The 22,211-nt window shown below is 43.2% G+C and overlaps 1 protein-coding gene across 2 annotated transcripts in view; it reads right to left on the reverse strand.

The window, feature by feature from the left end:
* LOC140487130 (N-acetyllactosaminide alpha-1,3-galactosyltransferase-like) overlaps positions 1-22,211 on the reverse strand; it is a 45,248-nt gene that overhangs the window by 18,307 nt on the left and 4,730 nt on the right. Inside the window, exon 2 of one of the 2 annotated variants that reach the window (XM_072586674.1) lies at positions 21,236-21,319. The exons of the other annotated variant lie outside the window; for it this stretch is intronic. Coding sequence (XP_072442775.1) covers positions 21,236-21,319 — 84 coding nt within the window. The remainder of the gene's footprint in view (positions 1-21,235; positions 21,320-22,211) is intronic. 2 annotated transcript variants of the gene reach the window in all.

Raw genomic sequence — 22,211 nt, forward strand, 5'->3', positions numbered from 1 at the left:
TGTTGGAGGGTGGGATTTAAATTTAATTGAGAGAAAGAAGAACATTTGGAATTGACAGTTATTAGTGATGGTGACAATAAATTATCAACTGCTGTAAACAACCATCTGGTTCACTAATATGCGTTAGAGAAGGAAACGTACCATCTTTAACTGGTCTGGCCAACATGATAAAGAAAGACTGATATGCTGGGACATTTTGAACTGGAGGATAGGAGGTGGAGAGGTGACTTTAAAATTATGAGGGCATAGAAAAGGTTATTGGTAGGTGGCTGTTCCCTAGCATGGGGGATTTTAAGACAGGGAGCATATTTTTTAAGGTGAGAGGAGACAGATTTAAAAAAAGATGTGTGGCATTTTTGTTTTTATACAGAGGGTGGTTCGCATGTTGAATGACCTTCCTGAGAAAGTGGTGGATGTGCTCACAGTTACAACATTTAAAAGACAAATAGATACATAAATAGGAAAGGTTTGGGAGGGTGTTATGTACCAAACCAGACAACCACAAAATATTTTAAGAAGATAGCCCAGCCCCTAACATTTTCTTATTTTAAAGACAGATGTGAAGGGAGTATTCAAGGAGTGATGCAGCTGGTCAAACCATTCAGCTTTAAGCAAAACAGAACTTATTTAAACACTACAGTTGAAACACGAACAAAAGAAAATGGAATTTAAAATAACTTAACGATTTGAAAGCCTCATCAACTTGATATAGCAACTTAGAGAGCTGTTCCAATTCCTGTAACATCCTATAAACACAACCTGGTAAAAGATAAATTCAAGCTCAGGTTCTTAAAGGCAGGAGGGCACAACTTCCAAAGAGATTTCAGAACAGAAAGCCAGTCAGGAACCATCTGCTGAAGCTTGGAACTTTACTGCACTGCAAGCAGCTTCTCACTGTTACATTTAAACCAAACTAGAAGAAAACCTGAACTGGGAGAACTGGCCACTTCCCTGCCATTGTTAAACTAGGCTCTTTCCGAGCCCTTTCGGCCCCTCTGCATTTGCGACCACTCTTAAAACAAACAGCCCAAGGACAAAATAATCTTGCTAAAAGTGACAGCATTATTTTTTTTAGATTTTTAGATTACTTACAATGTGGAAACAGGCCCTTCGGCCCAACAAGTCCACACCGCCCCGCCGAAGCGTAACCCACCCATACCCCTACATCTACATCTACCCCTTACCTAACACTACGGGCAATTTAGCATGGCCAATTCACCTGACCTGCACATCTTTGGACTGTGGGAGGAAACCGGAGCACCCGGAGGAAACCCACGCAGACACGGGGAGAACGTGCAAACTCCACACAGTCAGTCGCCTGAGGCGGGAATTGAACCCGGGTCTCCGGCGCTGCGAGGCAGCAGTGCTAACCACTGTGCCACCGTGCCGCCCATTATGATAAGGGATATGGACAAGGAGCAGGCAGGTGGGACTAATTTAGTTTGGGATTATGTTCAGCATGAATTGATTGGACTGAAGAGCTTGTTTCCATGCAGCATGACTCTATGATCATGTGATCATGTGATTCCGGATCCACAACAATGTAGTTCAATTTCAGCAGCCTGCCAAACTAGCCTTTGAAGCATTCAGTGGAGACTGTGTGGCTTTAGCTGGTAAACAGTAAAGAACCTAAATGGTAGTAAGTGTTGTTGCTACAGACAATTGTAGCAGCTCTGAAGTGTTAGATTATAGAAATGCAGCAAGTAAGCAAGTGTGAAGCAAAACTAAAGCAGTAGTAATGTGGGATTTTAAATGCAACAGACTGGGAGAGGCAGACAGGTATCTGTTAGAAAGGTAGTGAATTTCTGGTGTATGTCAAAGACAGTTACTACAACAATTTGTCCTGGATACAACAAGGGGAGAAACAACATTGGATTAGTAATGAGTCCGATTTAATTAGTCACTGAATTGTGAGTGAACATTTATCTGTTAAAAACCACACAACTCCAGGTTATAGTCCAACAGGTTCATTTGGAAGCACTAGCTTTCGGAGCACTGCTCATTCCTCAGGTGGTTGTGGAGTAAAAGATTGTAAGACACAGAATGGTTCAGCACCCATGGGGATGGCCTCAATTGGGACCTTAGGTTCATGTCACACTACAGGTGACTCCATTGCACCACACACACACACACACACACACACTTTTACAGACTTAAACCCCTTTACACACATATACACACCATCTCACAGACACTCATAAACCCCCCAACCTCCCCCCACAAAACACTCTCATGCACACATACATATATAAATTTGTGGGGTGAATTTGTACTTGCAGAATTACATTCTACTTTGCTCAAATACTGCATGAATCCATCTAAGATTCTGTAAATCAGTTTTCTAAAATTAGAATCAGTCTGACCATTGTGGCACAGACAATCTCAGAGGGGGTTAACACTTTCAATACCTTATCTGGGCTGACATGACACCAATTGTTAAAGTGCACTTGAGAATGTAAGTTTTAAAAAAGGTTTTACAATTTACAAAGAAACAATCCAGGTGCCACCTGACAGAGAGTCAAGGAATAGGGAGAGAGAGGAGTTAAATGCGTGGCTACAGGGATGGTGCAGGAGGGAGGGATTCTGGTATCTGGATAACTGGGGTTCTTTCTGGGGAAGGTGGGACCTCTATAAACAGGATGGTCTACACCTGAACCTGAGGGGCACCAGTATCCTTGGGGGAAGGTTTGCTAGTGCTCTTGTGGGGGGGTTTAAACTAACTCTGAAGGGGCATGGGAACCTAGACTGTAGCTTTAGGGTGCAGGACCTGGAGTATAGGGAGGTTAGGAACATGGCATCAATCTCAAAGGAGGGTGCCTGTAAACAGGAAAGTGGCTTGAAGTGTGTTTACTTCAATGCAATGAGTATACGAAATAAGGTAAGTGAACTTGCAGCGTGGGTTGGTACCAGGGATTTCGATGTTGTGGCTATTACAGAGACATGGGTAGAACAGGGACAGGATTGGCTGTTGCAGGTTCCAGGGTTTAAATGTTTTAGTAGGGTCAGAGGTGGGGGTAAAAGATGGGGAGGTGTGGCTTTACTTGTCAAAGATAGTATTATAGCGGTGGAAAGGATGATGGATGAAGACTCGCCATCTGAGGTAGTTTGGGCTGAGGTTAGGAATAGGAAAGGTGAGGTCACCCTGTTAGGAGTTTTCTATAGGCCTCCTAATAGTCCGAGAGACGTAGAAGAAAGGATTGCGAGGATGATTCAGGAGAAGAGTGAAAGTAATAGGGTGATTGTTATGGGGGACTTTAACTTTCCTGATATTGACTGGGAAAGCTATAGCTCGAGTTTGTTAGATGGGTCGGTGTTTGTCCAATGTGTGCAGGAGGGTTTCCTGACATAATATGTAGACAGGCCAACAAGAGGTGAGGCCATACTGGATTTGGTTTTGGGTAATGAACCAGGCCAGGTGTTAGAATTGGAGGTAGGTGAGCACTTTGGGGACAGTGACCACAATTCGATGACTTTTACGCTAGTGATGGAGAGGGATAAGTGTGCACTGCAGGGCAAGAGTTATAGCTGGGGGCAGGGAAATTATGACATGGTGAGGCATGACTGAGGATGCATGGCTTGGAAAAGTAGGCTTCAAGGCAAGGGCACAATTGATATGTGGAGCTTGTTCAAGGAGCAACTATTGAGTGTTCTTGATAAGTATATACCTGTCAGGCAGGGAGGAAAGGGTCGTGTGAGGAAGCCGTGGTTTAATAAGGAATTGGAATCCCTTGTTAAAGGGAAGAGGGCGGCCTATGTAAAGATGAGGCATGAAGGTTCAATTGGGGCGATTGAGAGTTATAAGGTAGCCAGGAAGGATCTGAAGAGAGAGCTAAGAGCAGCAAGTAGGGGACATGAAAAGTCCTTAGTTGGTAGGATTAGGGAAAACCCAAAGGCTTTCTAAAGGTATGTCAGGAATAAAAGAATGACTAGGGTAGGAATAGTGGATTAGTGGTGCTAGAAGAGCACAGCAGTTCAGGCAGCATCCAACGAGCAGCCAAATCGACGTTTCAGGCAAAAGCCCTTTGCCTGAAACGTCGATTTTGCTGCTCGTTGGATGCTGCCTGAACTGCTGTGCTCTTCCAGCACCACTAATCCAGTATTTGGTTTTCAGCATCTGCAGTCATTGTTTTTACCTAGGGTAGGAATAGGTCCAGTCAAGGATAGTAGTGGGAAGTTGTGTGTGGAGGCTGAAGAGATTGGGGAGACACTGAATGAATACTTTTCGTCAGTATTCACTCAGGACAAGGACATTGTTGCCGATGTGAATACTGAGTCACAATTAATTAGAATGGACGGCTTTGAGGTATGTAGGGAAGAAGTGTTGGAAATTCTGGAAAGGGTGAAAATAGATAAGTCCCCTGGGCCTGATGGCATTTATTCTAGGATTCTCTGGGAAGCAAGGGAGGAGATTGCAGAGCCATTGGCCTTGATTTTTATGTCCTCGTTGTCTACAGGAATAGTGCCAGAAGACTGGAGGATAGCAAATGTGGTTCCCTTGTTCAAGAAGGGGAGTAGGGATAACCCTAGTAACTATAGGCCAGTGAGCCTCACTTCTGTTGTGGGCAAAGTCTTAGAGAGAATTGTAAGGGATAGGATTTATGAACATCTGGATAGGAATAATGCAATCAAGGATAGCCAGAATGGTTTTGTGAAGGGCAGATCATGCCTCACAAACCTTATTGAATTCTTTGAGAAGGTGACTAAGGAGGTGGACGAGGGTAAAGCGGTAGATGTGGTGTATATGGATTTTAGTAAGGCATTTGATAAGGTTCCCCATGGTAGGCTACTGCAAAAAATACGGAGGTATGGCATTGAGGGTGAGTTGGAGGTTTGGATTAGGAATTGGCTGGCTGGAAGAAGACAGAGGGTAGTAGTTGATGGTAAAGGTTCATCTTGGAGTGCAGTTACTAGCAGTGTTCCGCAAGGATGTTTTGGGACCATTGCTGTTTGTCATTTTTATAAATGACCTGGAGGAGGGGCTAGAAGGTTGGGTGAGCAAGTTTGCGGATGATACGAAAGTCGGTGGAGTTGTTGACAGTGAGGAAGGATGTGTCAGGTTACAGCAGGATATAGATAAGCTGCAGAGCTGGGCAGAAAGGTGGCAAATGGAGTTCAATGTGGGTAAGTGTGAGGTGATTCACTTTGGTATGAGTAACAAAAAGATGGGGTACTGGGCTAATGGTCGGATACTTGGTAGTGTGGATGAGCAGAGGGATCTTGGTATCCATGTACACAGATCTCTGAAAGTTGCCACCCAGGTAAATAGTGCGGTGAAGAAGGCATATGGCGTACTGGCTTTTATTGGAAGAGGAATTGAGTTCCGGAGTCCTGAGGTCATGTTGCAGTTGTATAAGACTCTGGTGCGGCCTCATCTGGAGTATTGTGTGCAGTTTTGGTCGCCATACTATAGGAAGGATGTGGAGGCACTGCAACGGGTGCAGAGGAGGTTTACCAGGATGTTGCCTGGCATGGTAGGAAGATCGTATGAGGAAAGGCTGAGGCACTTGGGGCTGTTTTCATTGGAGAAAAGAAGGTTTGGGGGTGACTTGATAAAGGTGTATAAGATGATTAGGGGGTTAGATAGGGTTGACAGTGAGAACCTTTTTCCACGTATGGAGTCAGCTATTATGAGGGGGCATAGCTTTAAATTAAGGGGTGGTAGGTATAGGACAGATGTTAGGGGTAGATTCTTTACTCAGCGAGTCGTGAGTTCATGGAATGCCCTGCCAGTAGCAGTGGTGGACTCTCCTTCTTTATGGGCATTTAAACAGGCATTGGATAGGCATATGGAGGATAGTGGGGTAGTGTAGGTTCGATGGGCTTGGATCAGCGCAACATCGAGGGCCAAAGGGCCTGTACTGCCCTGTATTTTTCTATGTTCTATGTTCTATGTCTTTTTCAATATATAATTTCAGTTACATCACACTGTGAACTTGCTATAAATTTTGTGCCTTACAATCTTATTCTCCACAACCACCTGATGAAGGAGCAGCACTCTGAAAGCTAGCGATTCCAATTAAACCTGTTGGACTATAACCTGGCGTCGTGTGATTTTTAACTGTGTAGACCCCAGTCCAAAACTGGTGTCTCCAAATCATTTATCAATTATTGATCATAATATGATTGCATTCAATGTTACATTTGAAAGTGAAAAGCATGAATCAGCTACTGGAGTTTTAAATTTAGGCAAGACCAACTCTTAGGAGATGGAACAGAGACTGTCCGCAGGAAACTGGGAAAATCTGCTCATGGGTAAAACAGTTACAGTTCTGTGGAGGATGGACAACTAAAGAGATAAGGACAGCACAAAACGAAAAGAAAAGCCTGGTAAAAATGCATGAAAGAAAAAACACAGATCCTGGGAAAGACTGAAAGACAAGCAAAGGGTCACAAAGCTGCTTATAAAAACTACTAAAAGGGATTACAAAAGGAAGTGGCATGGTGGCTCAGTGGCTAGCACTACTGCCTCACAGTGCCGGGGGCCCAGGTTCAATTGTTGCCTTGGGCAACTGTACATGTGGGGTTTGCACATTCTCCCAGTGTCTGTGTGGGTTTCCTCCCACAGTCCAAAGATGTGCAGGTTAAGTGAATTGGTCATGCTAAATTGCCCATAGTGTTAGGTGCATTAGTCAGAGGGAAATATAGGGTAGGGGAATAGGTCTGGGTGGGTTACTCTTCAGAAAGTTGGTGAGAGCTTGTTGGGCCGAAGGGCCTGTTTCCACACTGTAGGGAATCGAAATCTAATTGAAGCTTATGAAAGGGCAAAAAAAAAGATTTTCAAGTTACATTAAGGGTTGGTGGGTGATCAGGAGTCACGTTTGCCCACTAAAGAATGAAAGCAGAGATATTGCCAGTGGTTATGGGGAAATAGCAGAGAATGTTGAATAATTATTTTATTTCAGTATTTACAGTAGAAAAGGAGGCTAGCTCGCCAAGTACTGAAAGAATAGTGGATTGGGAACAGGGACTGAATAAAATTAACACAAGTAAAATATTGGTCATGGGGAAACTAATGGAATTAAGGACTGACAAATCCCCAGAACTTTATGATTTCCATCTGAGAATTAGATTAGATTAGATTAGATTAGATTACTTACAGTGTGGAAACAGGCCCTTCGGCCCAACAAGTCCACACCGACCCGCCGAAGCGCAACCCACCCATACCCCTACATTTACCCCTTCACCTAACACTACGGGCAATTTAGCATGGCCAATTCACCTGACCTGCACATCTTTGGACTGTGGGAGGAAACCGGAGCACCCGGAGGAAACCCACGCAGACACGGGGAGAACATGCAAACTCCACACAGTCAGTCACCTGAGGCGGGAACTGAACCCGGGTCTCTGGCGCTGTGAGGCAGCAGTGCTAACCACTGCTGTTACAGGAAGTAGGAGAGCACATTGTAGATATCCTAACTATGACCTTTCAGCGCTCCCGAGATATAGGAGTCATCCTTCTGGATTGGAAAATTGCATACATCTCTCCATGTTTTAAGAAGGACGAAAGAGGAAAACCAGAGAACGACAGACCAGTTCGACTAACATTTGTGATGGGGAAATTGGAGTTGATAATCAAGGACAGGGTAACTAAACACCCTGAAAATTTTCAGGTAATAAGGGAGAGCCAGCATGGACTCATGACACGTATGTCATACCTAACAGAGTTAAAGAGTCATAGAGATGTACAGCACGGAAACAGACCCTTCGGTCCAACCCGTCCATGCCAACCAGATATCCCAACCTAATCTAGTCCCACCTGCCAGCACATGGCCCATATCCCTCCAAACCCTTCCTATTCATAGACCCATCCAAATGCCTTTTAAATGTTGCAATTGTACTAGCCTCCACCACTTCCTCTGGCAGCTCATTCCATACATGCACCACCCTCTGTGTGAAAAAGTTGCTCCTTAGGTTTCTTTTATATCTTTCCCCTCTCACCCTAAACCTATGCCCATTCATTTTTGAAGAGGGGATTTGTTGTTTATATGGACTTTCAGAAGGCATTTGATAAACGCCCACATCAGAGACTGTTACTAAAGTCAGAGGCCCATGGAATTTAGGGCTAATTACTGGCATAGTTGGGAAACTGGTTGAGTGGCAGGTGAATGAGTAGGTTCTGAAATTGGCAAGATGTGACCAGCGTTGTCCCCCAAAGGTCACTATTAAGGCTCAATTACTCACACTATTTATTAACGACCTGGATAATAGTATAGAAAGTCATACACCTAAATTTGCAAGAATATGGGCGAGAAAGCAGGCATGAGAGATTAGCATTAGGTAATGATGCTCATTTGAAAGGCTGGAGTGGGCACGATGGGCCAAACAGCTTCCTGTGCTGTAACAATTCAGAGAGAAGCTGCTTGCAATAAAAATTTGCAGGGAGCAGAAAGCACAGATCTTGCTTTCATTAAGTCAAGTCATTGAGTTTAAGAGCAGGAAGGTTTTACTGGAACTGCGCAAAATGTCGGTTAGGCAACAGCTAGAGGACTGTGTGCAGTTCTGGAATGGACATTATAGGAGTGATGTGATAGCACTGGAGAAGGTGCAGACGAGATTTATCAGGATGTTGGCTGGGCTGGAGAGTTATGAAGAGAGATCGGAGAGACTGGGGTTGTTTTCCTTAGAGCAGAGGAGACTGAAAGGGATCATGATTGAGATGTATAAATTGATGAGGGGTGTAGGCAGGGTAGATATGAGGAGACAGTGAGGTCTGCAGATGCTTGAGATTAGAGTTGAGAGTGTGTTGCTGAAAAAGCACAGCAGGTCAGGCAGCATCTGAGGAGCAGGTAAATCGATGTTTCAGGCCGAAGCCTTTCATCAGGAACAGATACGAGGAGACTCTTACCTTTTATGGAGGGATCAATAACCAGGGCATAGATTTAAGGGAAAGGGCAAGAGATTTAGTGGAGATTGGGGGAAAAGCTTTTCACCCAGAGGATGGGAGATCCTGGAACTCACTGCCTGTAAGAGTGGTAGAGGCAGAAGCCCTCATAACATTCAAGAAGTATTTTGACGTACACTTGCAATGCCAAGACAAATAAGGCTAGGGCCAAGTGCTAGAAAATGTCAGTAGAATAATATGGTGGTTGTTTTTGTCCCATGCAGACTTGATGAACTGAATGGGGCTTTTTTTCTGTGCTGTATACATTTGTGACTATGACTGTATGACATCTAACTATTCATCCTTCATGGGACTCAATTTGATGAAAGAAACTATTGATGCTTCACCAGCCACTTAAAAAAAACGAAATATTTTTATATTGTTTATATATTCAAATAAAAAACAGGTGAGGCACTGTTAGCGGGCATTGAATGCTTATTAGCCTAGTGCCACAGTGTTAGAAGAAAGTTCTCATTTAAATAGCAATGTAATGAGATATGTATTTGCAGGGCGGCTGGTTGAAATAGATTTTCCAGAATTTATTAACATTTACTGAACAATTCAACGATATGATGTCACTGCTGGCACATTTTAAAAACCACACTCACCATTTGAGTGGAAACTGTCCAGTCAATTGCTGATAAAGGACGATCATTTTAAAGTGGAGGCCATATCAGGGATGGGGACGGGGTTGTAGGTACAAAAATCATCCAAGATGGCAGTCAGTAATCCTTATTGGATACTGGACTTTGTAAGTAGAGGCTTGGGTGGAATTTAATGGTCATGATGGTGGACCTGTCCTCCTAAAGGAGAGAGGGTACCAATCCTGCTGCATCCATGAGGACCAATCATGATTAAATCATGAGAAGGCAGCCAGTGTGTTCCAAATTCTACTTGATGCAATGGCCCAGTGGAACGTCTGATGTGCTACTGGGAATGTCACAGACTGACAGACCTGCTGAACACTTCCTGCTGCTGAGGATTGTTGACAAAACCTTCAGGAAAGAAAAAAAACAAAGGTGAGTAGGGTGAGAGGTCGGAGGCAAGTTAGGTAGGTCCTAGCTAGGTTTGATGTCTTCCCCCCACCAGGCTTTTCCCGTGCAAACAAACTGGATGCCCGAGTTGGAAGGACCCATCCACAAGACCACAGGTAAGTATGCCAGGTTCCAGATAGTGGTTTGCCCACTGACACTGGTTCTTGAGGACTACTGGCAGCAAAAGGATGCTCTTAAATTGCCACTTAAAGGATTCAGTTGGCCTGTGGCTAGGAAGGCTGTTATTGACCCTTTGCTCTGGGCTTGGTCGGGATTGAGGGGTTGCTAGGTGGTGTGAATGCAGGGCTGAGGGGCCAGGGCCCTGTTCTTTGCAAACAGGGAGAACATGCAGTTGCACAGCACCTAGTATCAATTAAAAAACAATTTAAAAAGTCAAATGTGTCTTTCTTCAGAAATACTCAAGTCCTGCAAAATGCTTGTTTATACACAAACATTTGTGATGTGGTGCAAACTGCTAGATTTATAATCATCTGACATTTTGGTTCCGTTTTTTTGAGTTCATAAACAATGTGCTTTCTGGGTGCCTGAAGTTAATTATTAACTTGAAGATATTTATGTAGCTATGGTGATTTATTTTAAAATAGATTGCATGGCCTGGCTTTAGACTGGAGTATTTTGTGGACTTCCTTCTTTTTCAGATTGCTTTGTAATCCAGCAAGGTAAATTATGGGCCCTCAAAATTTGTTAGAGACTTCTAAAACTTGTTTCTCTTAAGTTTTAAAAACAAAATAAAAAATCATTCCTAACTTAGACAGGGAAACTTTGATTTTAATTTTGACTTTGAATTTTGGGCAGTCACATAATGTCTTTGGAATAAGAGGCTATGTAGATGAGTGCTCTGAGAAGGGAAAGCTAAATTGTGATGCAGTTTACCACAGAGTGAGGAGTTAATGTTAGTCCCATATCAAAAATATTGACATAAAACTGTGAAAAGATGACTTAAAGCTGAGTACATTGAAGCAGGTGTATGTCAGCTCAAGGGAGAAGCTGTTTGCAGTTTCAGTCCAAAAGTTGAAGTCATGCATGATTTAAACCTACCGGGAAATTAAATACAAGGACCTGGAGGTGAATATTGCACACTTGGTGGTTTATGTTGCTATACAAAAGCTGTTTTGTTTCATTTCAATTTAGGGAGAAACAAAAGAGCATTTTGAGATTAATGAGATTCCACTTTTACTGTATGTTTCGGAATACTTGAATTTGTGTTACAAGGAGATAGGAGAAAGTGAGGACCGCAAATGCTGGAGATCAGAGCTGAAAAAATGTGTTGCTGGAAAAGCGCAGCAGGTCAGGTAGCATCAAAGGAGCAGGAGAATCGACATTTCGGGCATAAGCCCTTCTTCAGGAATCCCTGAGATGGTTTGGTTTATTTTATTTTAATGTCATTTCGTTTAATAATAAAAGTAAAATTCATTAACGTAAAATCTGAAGCATTCCGTACTTACAGTTTAGCTAGAGATTGCTTTGTTAAAACCAGAATGAATCAAAACATGATCTATCAAGCCAGGTTTCTGTCCAGCATCTGACTTTTCCAGTAATAGCATCAGCTGGGGCCATAAGGACATAAGCTCAAGGGCTTTATCAGCCAAGCAGTGATGATGGCAGATTTGAAGGCAGGATGGACAGTGCTCGAGGAGAGAGAAGTGTTAACAATATCTGCTAACAAAAGGCACGGCCAAGGGAGTAGGGTGGTGGTCAGCAATTTGGTGTGATGATGGAGGAAGAACAACAAAGGGTCCTAAGGGCAAGATGAGCATGAACAGGGCATAAGGGAAATTGGGGGCGAAACTTGAGAAAGATGCATGCTAAAGGATGAGGTACTGAAGTAACAGGTTCACATTGGACACCATTTCCTTGGCCCTGCACCCATCCCTGGAACATCTGGACAACAAGGACACCTATGTCAGACTCCTACTCATCGACTACAGCTCCACCTTTAACACCATAATCCCCTCCAGACTGATCTCCAAACTCCAAGAGCTAGGTCTCAGTTCCAACCTCTGCAACTGGATCTGCAGCTTCCTGACCCATAGACCGTAATCAGCGACGATAGACAACTGCACCTGATCCACAATAACACTCAACACTAGAGCCCCCCCCCAAGGTTGCATTCTCAGTCCCCTACTGTACTCCCTGTACACCCACGACTGTGTAGCCAAATTCTGAATGAACACCATCTCGGAGTTTGCTGACAACACCATCTGTGGTAGGACGGATATCAAATAACGACAAATATCGAAGAGTGATCGAATGCTTGGTGTCGTGGTGTAATCATAACAATCTCAATCTCAATGTAGGTAAAACAAAAGAAGTGACCACCAATTTCAGAAAGAAAGGAGGAGAACATGCCCACAGCTACATCAACAGAATGGAGGTTGAGAGGCTGGAGAGCGTCATGCTCCCAGGAGTGACGACAACCAACATCCTGCCATGGACTTCCCATGTAGATGTGACAGTCAAGTAGCCACAAAACTGCCTCTTCTTCCTCAGACGGCTCAGGAAATTTGGCATGTCCTTCACTAACTTCTACAGAGGCACCATTGAAAGCAAATTATCCAGGCGCATAACAGCCTGGTACGGCAACTGCTCTGCCCAGGATTGTAGGAAACTACAGAAGGTTGTGTGCACAGCCCAGACCATCGCGGAAGCCAACCTTCCATCCACTGACTCCATTTAAACTTCCCGTTGCCGTGGAAAGGCTGCCAACATCATCAAAAACCCCTCCGATCGAGTAATGCTATCTTACAACCTCTTCTGTAAGGCAGAAGATACAGAAATTTGAACAGACGCACCAACAAGTTTAAGAACAGCTTTTTTCCTGCCATTATCAGACTGACAAGTGGGCTCTAACTCGAAATAATACTGATCTGTTAATGTTGATCTTGCCTACTGCACCTCCTGTGCAGTGTAATCTGTATGCCTCACTCTCACAAAGCACCCTATGCTCTGTATGTCCTTACTTATTATGATCTACCTGTACTGCTTGCAAACAAAGCTTTTTACTGTACTCAGGTATATGTGACTGCAGTAAACCAAAGAGGAAGGGTGAGATTTTGTAAAGCCAATTGAACAGATGGTTGGTACAATGGTTAAAACCGAAATCATGAGTGGCATTACAAGTCACGTTCCAGAAATAATTGAATAGGTATCTGCAACTGTGGAAGGTATTACAATAGCATGCTGAAATTGATTGAGATTACAAATATCAGATGGAGTGGATAGTGAAATGTCACTCAAACTTGAGTCAGAGCAGGTAAGTAAAGAAGCATAATGAGAGCCCAGCCAAAGAACACAAACTTATAACATTTTGTTCTGTTATAGTCAGTACCAATGAGGGAAAAAATACTTAAACATGACACAAAATGAGTAAACAAATGATTCATAATCTTGTCAGATTTCCAATACTCTAAAAACAAACTGACAAGATGACAAATGGAAAAGGGAAAAAGAAAATGGACTTTCACATAGTTTGTTCAGGACACTGTCCTTACAAAGTACACAAGGGGTCCAAAAGAGGAATCACTGTTATATCTAGTAACAAAGAACAAACTGGAGTAAACAAGAGCTGGAGGCATCGGGAAACTTCTAGGTAATAGCAATCACAGAATAAAATAACATTTTAAACATGAGGTTTGCATTATCCAAGAGAAATGAAACAGAAGATCAAGATAATGGATTCTGTAAATGATAAAGTACAGTAATCCAAGGAGAATGAGAAATCAAACATCTGAATCTGCTCTTGCTTACAATGCCACCTTTATATCATTAGAAAATTTGGATGTGTAACTTCGATCACATCATCTCAGTTGTTAACTAATTTGGGCCAACTCAGCTCGTCCACTTAAAATGATGCACTCGTTTTATAGTTGGATGCAAAACAGTTGAGACAGGATTTGCTCATTTTGGGAGATCATTCTCACTATGAAAGTACGGGGGGAGAAATACAGTGCTTCAAAATGCTATAGAAATAGAAATTCATTTGCATGTGGTCAAAGAGCAAAATTTTTGGGTTCAGTGATCTATTCTAATGTGCTCGTTCCCACTTGGTTTTATAAAAGTAAGCTTTAATCACAGAGGAACTACATTTTAAATTATTTCATGGGATATGGATATGTTGGCTAGACTGCCATTTAATGCCCATCTCTAATTGTCCTGGGAAGGTAATAATGAGCCCTCTTATTAAACAACTGCAGGCCACATTGTGAGGATGCACCCACGGCGCTATTAAGGAGAGTGTTCTAGGATTTTGATCCATTGATGGTGAAGTTGAGATATTTCTAAGTCAGGATGGTGTGTGGCTTGGAAGGGAACCTACAGGTGGTGTTATTTCTATATGTTGCTGCCCTTGTTCTTCTAGGTGATAGAGTCATAGTCATAGAATCCTACAGCACAGAAACACACTTTTTGGTCTAACTAGTCCATGCCAACATGATATCTTAAACTGATGTAGTCCCATGTGCTAGCAGTTGGCCCATATCCCTCTAAACCCTTCCTATTCATATACCCATCTAGATGTCTTTTAAATGTTGTAATTGTACTTGCCTCTACCACTTCCTCTGGCAACTCATTCCATATACACATTACTCTCTGCTTGAAAAAGTTAACCCTCAGGTCCCTTTTAAATCTTTCCTCTCTCACCTTAAACCCAAACCTTCCAGTTTTGGACTCGCCTACCCTGGGAAAAAGACCTTCACTATTCACCCTATCCATGCCCCTCATGATTTCATAAACCTATATAAAAGGTCATCCCTCACCCTCCAATGCTCCAAGGAAAAAAGCCCCAGCCTATTCAGCTTCTCCCTATAGCTTAAACCCCCCAATCCCAACAACATCTTTGTAAATCTTTTCTGAATCTTTTCAAGTTTAACAACATCCTTCCTGTAGCATGAGACCAGAACTGAATGCATCATTCCAGAGGTAACCTAACGAATGCCCTGTACAGCCACAACATGACTTCCCAACTCAGATAATCAATGTATTGACCATTGAAGGCAAGCATGTCAAATGCTTTCTTCACTATCCTATCTATCTGCAATGCCACTTTCAAGGAACAATGCACCTGCACCCCTAGGTCCCTTTGTTTGACAACATTGTCCAGGACCCTATCTTTAATTGTACAAGTCCTGCCCTGATTTGCCTTACCATAATACAACACCTCACATTTGTCTAAATTAAACTATCGGCTACTCCTCGGCCCATCTGTTCAAGGTCCCATTGTACTCTGATGTAACCTTCTTCGCTGTCCACTACACCATCAATTTTGGAGTCATCTGCAAACTGACTAACCATATCTCCTTTATTCATATCCAAATCATTGATATAAATGATGAAAAGCAGAGGACCCAGCACCAATCCTTGAGGAACACCACTGGTCACAGGCCTTCATTCAGAAAAATAGCCCTACAGCACCACCTTCAAACCAAATTTATATCTAGTTGGCTAGCTCCCCCTGGATTCCATGTGATCTAACTTTGCTAACCAGTGCAGCACTTGATCAAATCACTAGCTGAAGCCCATATAGACCATATCTACTACTCAGCCTTCAATCTTCTTTGTCACTCCTCCAAAAAGCTGATTCAAGATTGTGAGACATGATTTCCCATTTGCAAAGCCATGTTGACTACCCTAATCAGTCCTTGCCTATCCAAATGCATGTAAATCCTGTCCCTCAGAATCCTCTCCAATAACTTACCCATCACTGACATCAGGCTCACTGGTCTGTAGGTCCCTGGCTTTTCCTTGTCACCTTTCAGAAATAATGGCACTACGTTAGCAATCTCCAGTATTCTGGCACCTCACCGGTGGCTATCGATGATACAAATATCTCTGAAAGGAGCCCAGCAATCTCTTTCCTAGCTTCTCACCTGATTGGATACACCCAATCAGGTCCCAAGGATTTACCCATCTTTATGTGTATTAAGATGTCCAGCATCTCTTCCTCTGTAATATAGCACTTTTCAAGATATCATTAATTATTTCCCCAAGTTTTCTAGTTTCCACATCCTTCTCCATGGTATATACTGACATGAAATGCTCATTTAGTATCTCACCCATCTGCGGTTCCACACAGACAGTCTTGCTCTTTAAGGGGCCCTATTCTCTCCCTACTTACTCGTTTTCCCTTCATGTATTTGTAGAATCTCTTTGGATTCTCCTTGACACTATTTGCCAAAGATATCTTGTTTCCCCTTTGTTGCCTTCCTGCTTTCCCTCTCGAGGATACTCCTACTGTCCTTGTACTCTGTTAGGGATTCACTTGATTTCAGCTGTCAATGCCTCACATATGCCTCCACCTTTTTCTTGACCAGAGTGTCAATTTTTCTCATCATCCAGCATTCCCTACACCTACCAGCTTTGCCTTTCACCTTAACAGAAACATACTGTCTCTGAACTCTCATTATCTCATTTTTAGTGGCCTCCTACTTTCCAACTGCCCATTTACCTGCAAATAACCTCCCCCATCAACACTTGAAAGTTCTTGCCTAATACCATCAAAATTGGCTTTACTCCAATATAGAACTTTAACTTTTAGATCAAGTCTATCCTTTTCCATAACTATTTAAAAGCTAATAGAATTATGATTACTAGCCTCAAAGTGCTCCTCCACTGACATCTCAGTCAATTACTCTGTCTCATTTCCCAAGAGAAGGTCAGGTTTTGCACTTCAGTCATTATATCTACATTCTGAATAGGAAAATGTTCATGATCAAATTCCTCTCCATCAAAGTCCTTAACACTATGGCAGTCCTAGTCTATGTTTGGAAGTAAAATAATCCCCCATCCCCTATTAGTCTTACAGATATCTGAGAATTCCTCACATATTTGCTTCTCGATTTCCTGCTGACTATTGGGGGTTTATAGTACAATGTCAATAAGATGATCATCCCTTTGTCATTTCTCAGTTCCACCCAATAACTTCATTAGACATTCTCCCAAGAGTATCCTCCCAAGTATAGCCATAATGTTATCCCAAACTAAAAATACCACTCCCCCACCCCCATCTTTCCTGCAGCATCTATACCCTGGAGCATTAAGTTGCTGGTCCTGCCTCTCCCTGAGCTACATTTTTACAATAGTGATGATATCCCAGTCCCATGTTCCCAACCATGTCCTGAGTTCACCTGCCTTAGCAACTAGACCTCTTGCATTGAAATAAATGCTGTTTAAATTTATCAAGCTTACCCCATTCTCTGCTTTGTTCTTGCCTACCTTGACTATTTAACTTGCTCCTCTTCTCTGCTGTACCAGTCTCAGACTAATCTCTCTTTGTCCCACCCACCTACCTTGTTAAAGCCTCCTCTGTAGCATGAGCAAATCTCCCCGCCTGGGGGATATTGGTCCCTTTCTAATTGCCCTTGTAACATAGGTTGCTTCTACCCAGATGAGGTCCCAGTGATCCAAAACTGAATATCTTCTTAAAAAAGAAAATTATATTTTTGTTGATTTCTAGCGCCATTCTCTGACCTCTCCATGTGGTCACTCTCCCCAAATTTTGTCTCACTCGTGCTCTTTTCTCCCATTTGAAGTATTGGCATTTTGGATGTTTATTTTAAAAGAAAATCCAAAACAATGCAAGAAAAATTTATAAAAACAATAATTACAGCTCTAAGAAAGTGAGGAAATCAGCTCCTACACTAAAAAACTCAAAAACAAAGAGAAGTGACCTTATACAGGTTTACAAAATTATGAGGGGCATGGATAGGATAAATAGACAAAGTCTTTTCCCTGGGATCGGGGAGTCCAGAAGTAGAGGGCATAGGTTTAGGGTGAGAGGGGAAAGATACAAAAGAGACCTAAGGGGCAACTTTTTCACGCAGAGGGTGGTGCGTGTATGGAATGAGCTGCCAGAGAATGTGGTGGAGGCTGGTACAATTACAACATTTAAGAGGCACTTGGATGGGTATATGAATAGAAGGGTTTGGAGGGATATGGGCCAGGTGCTGGCAGGTGGGACTAGATTGGGTTGGGATGTCTGGTCAGCATGGACGGGTTGGACTGAAAGGTCTGTTTCCATGCTGTACATCTCTATGGCTCTATTATAGCCAGGATATTCTCCCATCCACCATTTTGTGTGTGTGGGGGGGTGGAGTTTGGAAGGTGTCCAGGGAGTCTTGGTGAGTTGTCGCAGTGCATCTTGTCGATGGTAAACACTGCTATTACTGAGTGTCAGTGGTGAAGGGAGTGGACGTGGAAGCTGTAGATGGGGTGTCAACCAGTGGGATGCTTTGACTTCCGTGGTGTCGAGCTTCTTGAGTGTTATTGAAGCCGCACTCATCCAATCAAGTGGAGAGTACTCCATAACCCTCCTGAATGGTACTGTGTAGATTATATAGAGGCTTTGGAAAACAAAGAGATGTGTTACTCATCTCTGAATTCCTAGCCTTTGACCTACTCTTGCAGTTACAGGACATGGCTGGTCCAGTTCAATTTTTGGTCAAGGATAACTCACAGTCTGTTGATAGTGAGTGATTCTGTGATGCTAACACCATTGAACATCGAAAGGAGATTATAAATTTGTCTCATCCTATTTGAGATGAGCATTCACATGATTTGATTTTTACGTGTCAAGCCTGGCCTGAATGTTGTTCAGGTCTTGCTGCATTTTGGAACAGGCTGTTTGATGAGTTTGAGGTGGTACAAATTGTACTGCAGACTGTCTAATCATCAAACATCCCGCCACTGACTTTACAATGAACGGAAGATCATTGATGCAGCATTTGAATATCCCTGGGTCTCAGAAAGCACCTTGAGAAACTTGAACAACACTCTGGCATGGAGATAGTTGGACACAAACAAAACAACCACCTACACATTTTGAATGATGGTCTGTGGATGTCTGCACATACATAGTGCCTGAGGCTGCTTGATCTTTATCTTGAAGCCTGACTTGTTAACTCCTTATGTATATACATTCCTTCATTTAAACTCATACATAGCTTATTAAGCAACGGTCTCTAGTGTAGTGTCGAAGACCTCTCTGTTCACATACTCATTCCAGATTGGTGTTTTCTCTCTTACAAATACCAGACTCACATTATCAGTTACATCATGATGAATCTCGTTATATCACGGCAGGATTCTGTGTCACATCAACAGCAAAAAGGAGTTTGCACCTCATTGAGAATGGCTGCCAATACTAATTTCCCCTTACTGGGATAACTAGTGGCTTGACAGCACGTTCATCATCCAACTAACAACAATGGGTGATGTCTTAAAGTTTGAAGGATCAAAATTAATAAGTCCTGCAGATGTAGGTGTTGGACCCTCATCTTCAAAGCCAAGGAAAAGACTGTAACATCTCCATCTGACGTAGTACTTGTAAAACCATCAATGAACGAATGGCCACGGCTGTGGTCAGGTGTGGTTTCAAAGCTTGATTGACCTGTTTGTCTTTGACAGGCTACATCCATTTGACTGACCATGTCCTGAGGCTACTGGGAATTGGCCTTTTACTTACCTGAATTGGCTGCCTGCCACTTGCGGGGGAGGTGGGGTGGGGGGGGGGGGTGGGGGGTGGGTGCCTTCTATTCCCGAACCCAACTCCAGGAAAATGAACCTGGTTCTGTCTTCCATCAGGTGAAAGTGAGGACTGCAGATGCTGGAGATTAGAATCAAGGTTAGAGTGGTGCTGGAAAAGCACAGCAGGTCAGGCAGCATCCGAGGAGCAGGAAAAATTGACATTTCAGGCAGGAGCCTTTCATCAAAAATGAGGCTGGAAGCCTTGGGGGTGGAGTGATAAATGGAATGGGGTGGGGCTGGGGAGAAGGTAGATGAGAGTGCAATAGGTGGATGGAGGTGGGGGTAAAGGTGATAGGAGGGTGGAGCAGATAGGTGGGAAGGAAGATTGACAGGTGGGACAGGTCATAAGGATAGTGTGAGCTGGAAGTTTGGAACTGGGGTAAGGTGGGGGAGTGGGAAATGAGGAAACTGGTGAAGTCCACTATTGCACACTCAACTACCTTCTCCCCAGCCCCACCCCCTCCCATTTATCTAACCACTCCCGAGGCTACAGCCTCCTTTCTGATGAAGGGCTCCTGCCTGAAACATCGATCTCCCTGCTCCTCGGATGCTGCCTGGCCTGCTGTGCTTTTCCAGCACCTCTCTAATCTGTCTGTTATCAGTCATGAGAGAGAGCACACAAGAGAGATACATACATTTGATTTGTCAAAGTTAATCCTCAGGCTAAAATGCCATCCCACATATTTTTCACCATCTGAGAACAAAGCAGAACCTCTGAATCAATGTAATTTTGTCTCAGTACACCCATTGTTAATGCCTCCTGTCACATCAGCACTATGCCATCCTAGATCAGTCATCACAAGGCGCCCACATTCCTACATGAGCAGGGGTAATTGAGTGCTAGTTTCCTCATCATTCCTAGTTTGGGGCTACAGAGAAAGGGGTTTGTCCTTTGTGATGACCAGACTTCTAAAATTCACCCAATTGTGTCAAACAAGTTCAACTCCACAGTTGCAGAATATAACCACAACTGTTTCTGTCAGCAAAGAAAAAAAAAAGATATCCTTGGCTTCCTTCACCGTCAAACTCTAGTCATCCAACGCCTGGAGGTAGAATGCCTCATCTTCCACCTTGTGATCCTCCAACCACACAGGATCAATGTTGATTTCACTAGTATCCTCATTTCCTCTGTACCCACCTTATCCCAGATCTAACCTTCTAACTCAGCACTGCCCTCTTGAACTGTCCTACCTGTCCACCTTCCTTCCCACCTGTCCGCTCCACCCTCTTCTCACCATCACCCCCCCCAATTTCATCTACCTATTGCATTCCCAGCTACCTTCCCCTCAGCCCTATCCCTCCTTCCATTTATCTCTCAGCCGCCTTGAGCACTCCCCTCCAACATTCCTGATGAAGAGTTTATGTTCGAACATCGATTCCCCTGCTCCTCGGATGCTGCCTGACCGGCTATGCTTTTCCAGCACCACACGTTTTGACTTAGAGGTTTGATACCCTCATTTGAAATTGACTTTTTTTGGCAGCTACTTGTACAAAATAAAACCATTTGCCCACTTATCTGCACATAGAAAGCAAATATCAAATGCTTTATTTTACAGTCAGAACAATCTTGGCTGACACCAATCTTATATCCATCAAGATATTTTCCAGGAGATGTCACTGAATAGTGATTAGAAGAGTCACACTCACTACTATCCTAAAATAGGCATACAAAGGCCAAGATCAGCTCCACCACCATTGTGAAAATTCAAAGTTGGCTTGTACAACAGGGAAACAAGTTATTAACCCAGCATTCCAGGGCACAGGAGGAGGAAGGGCCTACCTGAAGAAAACGAGGCCCAATTCTGGATTGATGACGAAGATCGTGAGGAATAATAAAATGAATTTCCATTTCATCACCAGGTACCTGAATAAACAAACAGCCAGAGTCAGACATCTGGGTGAATCTTAGACAGCACAGCTCCTTCAGCTGATCCCATCTTCACTGCTGTTTTCTTCCACAAGCCATGCCTTCTAAAATGTAGTTACTCCAGATATTGAACCAGAAGAACTATAGAACCATAGAAAAGATACAGGCCCATCATGTCTGTGCTAGCAACAGTCCTCTGAACAGACACATCAGGTGGTTCACACTGCATCCTTCACCTCAACTGGTGCACTCACCCACCCTCAGAATTGGCCAAGGGCTGTTGCCAGAGAAGCAGCAGAAGAGAGTCCAGGCCTGTTGCTGGAAAAGTGAGAGTTCTGAGGGTTTTGTGGGGAGAGGAGCTTCAGAGAGAGAGGTTGGAGAGTGGTGTTTCTGATCCCCCTTCTGAATCCTATTTAGAATCGTATCAGCTAACACTGGTCTATTGCATGAAGATTTCCTCTGCTAAAGTGATTATCATTGATATTTGATTAGTTCCTGCAATACTCTTTATTTACATGATAATACATGCTGTACTGTGAAGTAGCACATCTCTCTTTGTGGTACAGATTGTTCCTTCCCATTTCTCAGGATCCAGTACACAACTGCTGTTATTCTTACTGGATCATATTTATCTCTATCTAATCACTCTTCAGTTGCAAGAGGGTGGAGTGGGAGAAGAAAGAGAGAAGGTAACCAGGCTTACAAATGGAAGGAGTATGGAAAAGAGGCTGCAAATGGGAAGGGTTGGGAATGGTGGCCATATAATGTTCGGTACACTACATGTTTAAAATGTTCCAGTCGCTTTGTACCTACACAATAAGAATGTATTATAGAATCAGAGACATACAGCATGGAAACAGACCCTTCGGTCCAACTCGTCCATGCCGAC

The sequence above is a fragment of the Chiloscyllium punctatum genome, chromosome 16, assembly GCF_047496795.1.
Source record: "Chiloscyllium punctatum isolate Juve2018m chromosome 16, sChiPun1.3, whole genome shotgun sequence".
Classification (NCBI taxonomy): domain Eukaryota; kingdom Metazoa; phylum Chordata; class Chondrichthyes; order Orectolobiformes; family Hemiscylliidae; genus Chiloscyllium; species Chiloscyllium punctatum.